Source organism: Pinus tabuliformis, chromosome 2_1 (genome assembly GCF_031772625.1).
Source record: "Pinus tabuliformis cultivar Carrire ecotype Pingquan chromosome 2_1, CPIR1, whole genome shotgun sequence".
In the NCBI taxonomy this organism is placed as follows: Eukaryota; Viridiplantae; Streptophyta; class Pinopsida; order Pinales; family Pinaceae; genus Pinus; species Pinus tabuliformis.
The window spans coordinates 84859622-84861588 of record NC_142299.1 but is presented as its reverse complement, the minus strand read 5'-3'; the positions used below and the strand labels follow the sequence as shown (position 1 = coordinate 84861588).

Below are 1967 nucleotides of genomic sequence, written 5' to 3'. Positions count from 1 at the left end.
CCTTCACAAAATAAAACAAATATGTAGCAGATTTTTGTGGTCGGGAGCCAAGGAAGAGTCAGTCCTTCCTTGGGTTGCCTGGGATAAGATTGCTCGACCAAAGGAATGGGGGGGTTGGGGTATAAAGCAGCTTGTGGACTTTAGTCAATCCTTGGCCGCAAAATCAGGATGGCGTATTATCACAGCAGAGAACCTTTGGACCAGAGTAGTCAAAAGGAAATACATTGACCCAGTTCCTCTGGAGGATTGGATACGAAGCCAAACAAAAAAGGTAGAAACTGTTCGGTAATATGGAAGGCTACCTCAGAGGCTTTCAAGGTCATTGAACAAGGACTCGCTTGGCAGGTGGGGAACGGAGAAAGCCTTAGGATTGGCAGGGACCCGTGGGTTGGCTGTAACAATCTTTATGTAATGTCCCCTGGTCTACTTGCTCATATAGATTCTTTGGGAATCCATAGTTTAAATCAGATTGCAAATTTAGATGCTTTTTCTATTTGGGGGCAGGAATGGAAATCTGTAGAGGAGCTGGGGATCGATCCATTCTGGAGAATTGAATGGCAGGCTTTTATACAAGAACTGAAGCGGACAAATGTAAGAATAAAGGACCTCCCTGATTCCCTAGTGTGGGCTCACTCGGAGACTGGCCTATATTCACCAAAGGCTGGATACAATTTCCTGATGGAGAAGAAGGGATGGGAGCCACCTGTTTGGTGGGCAAAGCCTCTATTCAAGCTGAAATGCCCCAAGAAAGCCAGAATTTTCTTCTGGTGTGCACTTAAACGAAAGATCCCTACTTGGGAAATTCTTCAAGCTCGTTTCAAGCAGGGGCCGAGCAGATGCCCCCTTTGTCAAATAGCCTCGGAATCCATCTCACAATTATTTGTGGAATGCTCTTTTACAAGACTTGTCTGGGAAGAATCAAAAAAGCTTTTGAACATAAACTCCAAATGGGATGGGGGAGATCTATCTACAGCATGGGATTTGTGGTGGAAAAACTATCCAGAGAAGAATTTGAGGAACCTTCCACCCATTATCTGTTGGGGCATTTGGATAGCTCGGAATAGAAACATATTCATGGAAAAAGCTACTCCGGCGCAGGTAATTGCAATACAGAGCTCTGCTATCCTTACTAGCATACCTGAACCGGAAGGTCCGTCCTCCAAAAATCAGCAGAAAGAAGTTCTGATTAGGGAAGGTATACCCTGGGCATTTTTTGACGGGGCTGCACAAAACGATTCTGCCGGAGCCGGAATCATTATCCATATCATTCCTTCTCATTCGTTAAAAGCCTCGGTGGGTCTTGGGATGGGAACAAACAACTTTGCCGAACTTTCAGCCCTAAAACTTCTCCTTTGCTGGCTCATTCACAGACAGGTCCTCACAGTTCAGATTTTTGGTGATTCCTCAAATGTTGTCAACTGGGTCAATGGCAAATTTAGATGTCGGAATTATATGTTGATGCCTCTGCTAGATGAAATTCAAAATCTAAAAGCTTCTTTCTCTGTTTTCTCTCTTGAACACATTTACAGGGACAAAAATGACGAGGCAGACCGGTATTCTAAAGAAGGTCTACAACAGCCTATGGGTTCGTGGAGGATAAAAGAGCAGCTGCAGGACCAGATCCGCGAGACGGATTTGGCCCCCTACACATAGTGGTTTTTTGTTTTTACTTGCTGAATATGCTCCAGGAGTAACGGATTTATTTGTTGTTTCTGGAGGCATATTGTCCCTGTGTTTTGATTATCACACTGTTTTATTTCCATGCGCAATGACTTAGAAAAGACACAAAAACTCTGTTATTTCAAATTTTGGACTTTTTAACGGGTTGTTTTCCTGAAAATGGAGACCCGGGTTCTTACTTTTACAGCCGGTTTGTTCTGGCTGTGGCGGGCCGAGTTCAGCTGAACTTGGTGTATATGTCTATATCTATAGACTTGCTCGATGACTTCGCGCAGAAGGATGGTTCA

General features: G+C 44.1%; 1 protein-coding gene across 1 annotated transcript; it reads left to right on the top strand.

Annotated features, from left to right (window-relative positions):
- The first annotated feature begins 411 nt into the window (after positions 1-411).
- On the top strand, positions 412-1653 carry LOC149198889 (uncharacterized). The gene has a single exon (XM_089400398.1). It carries the CDS (start codon positions 412-414, stop codon positions 1651-1653), a length of 1242 nt encoding a protein of 413 aa, XP_089256524.1.
- The last annotated feature ends 314 nt before the right edge of the window (positions 1654-1967 follow it).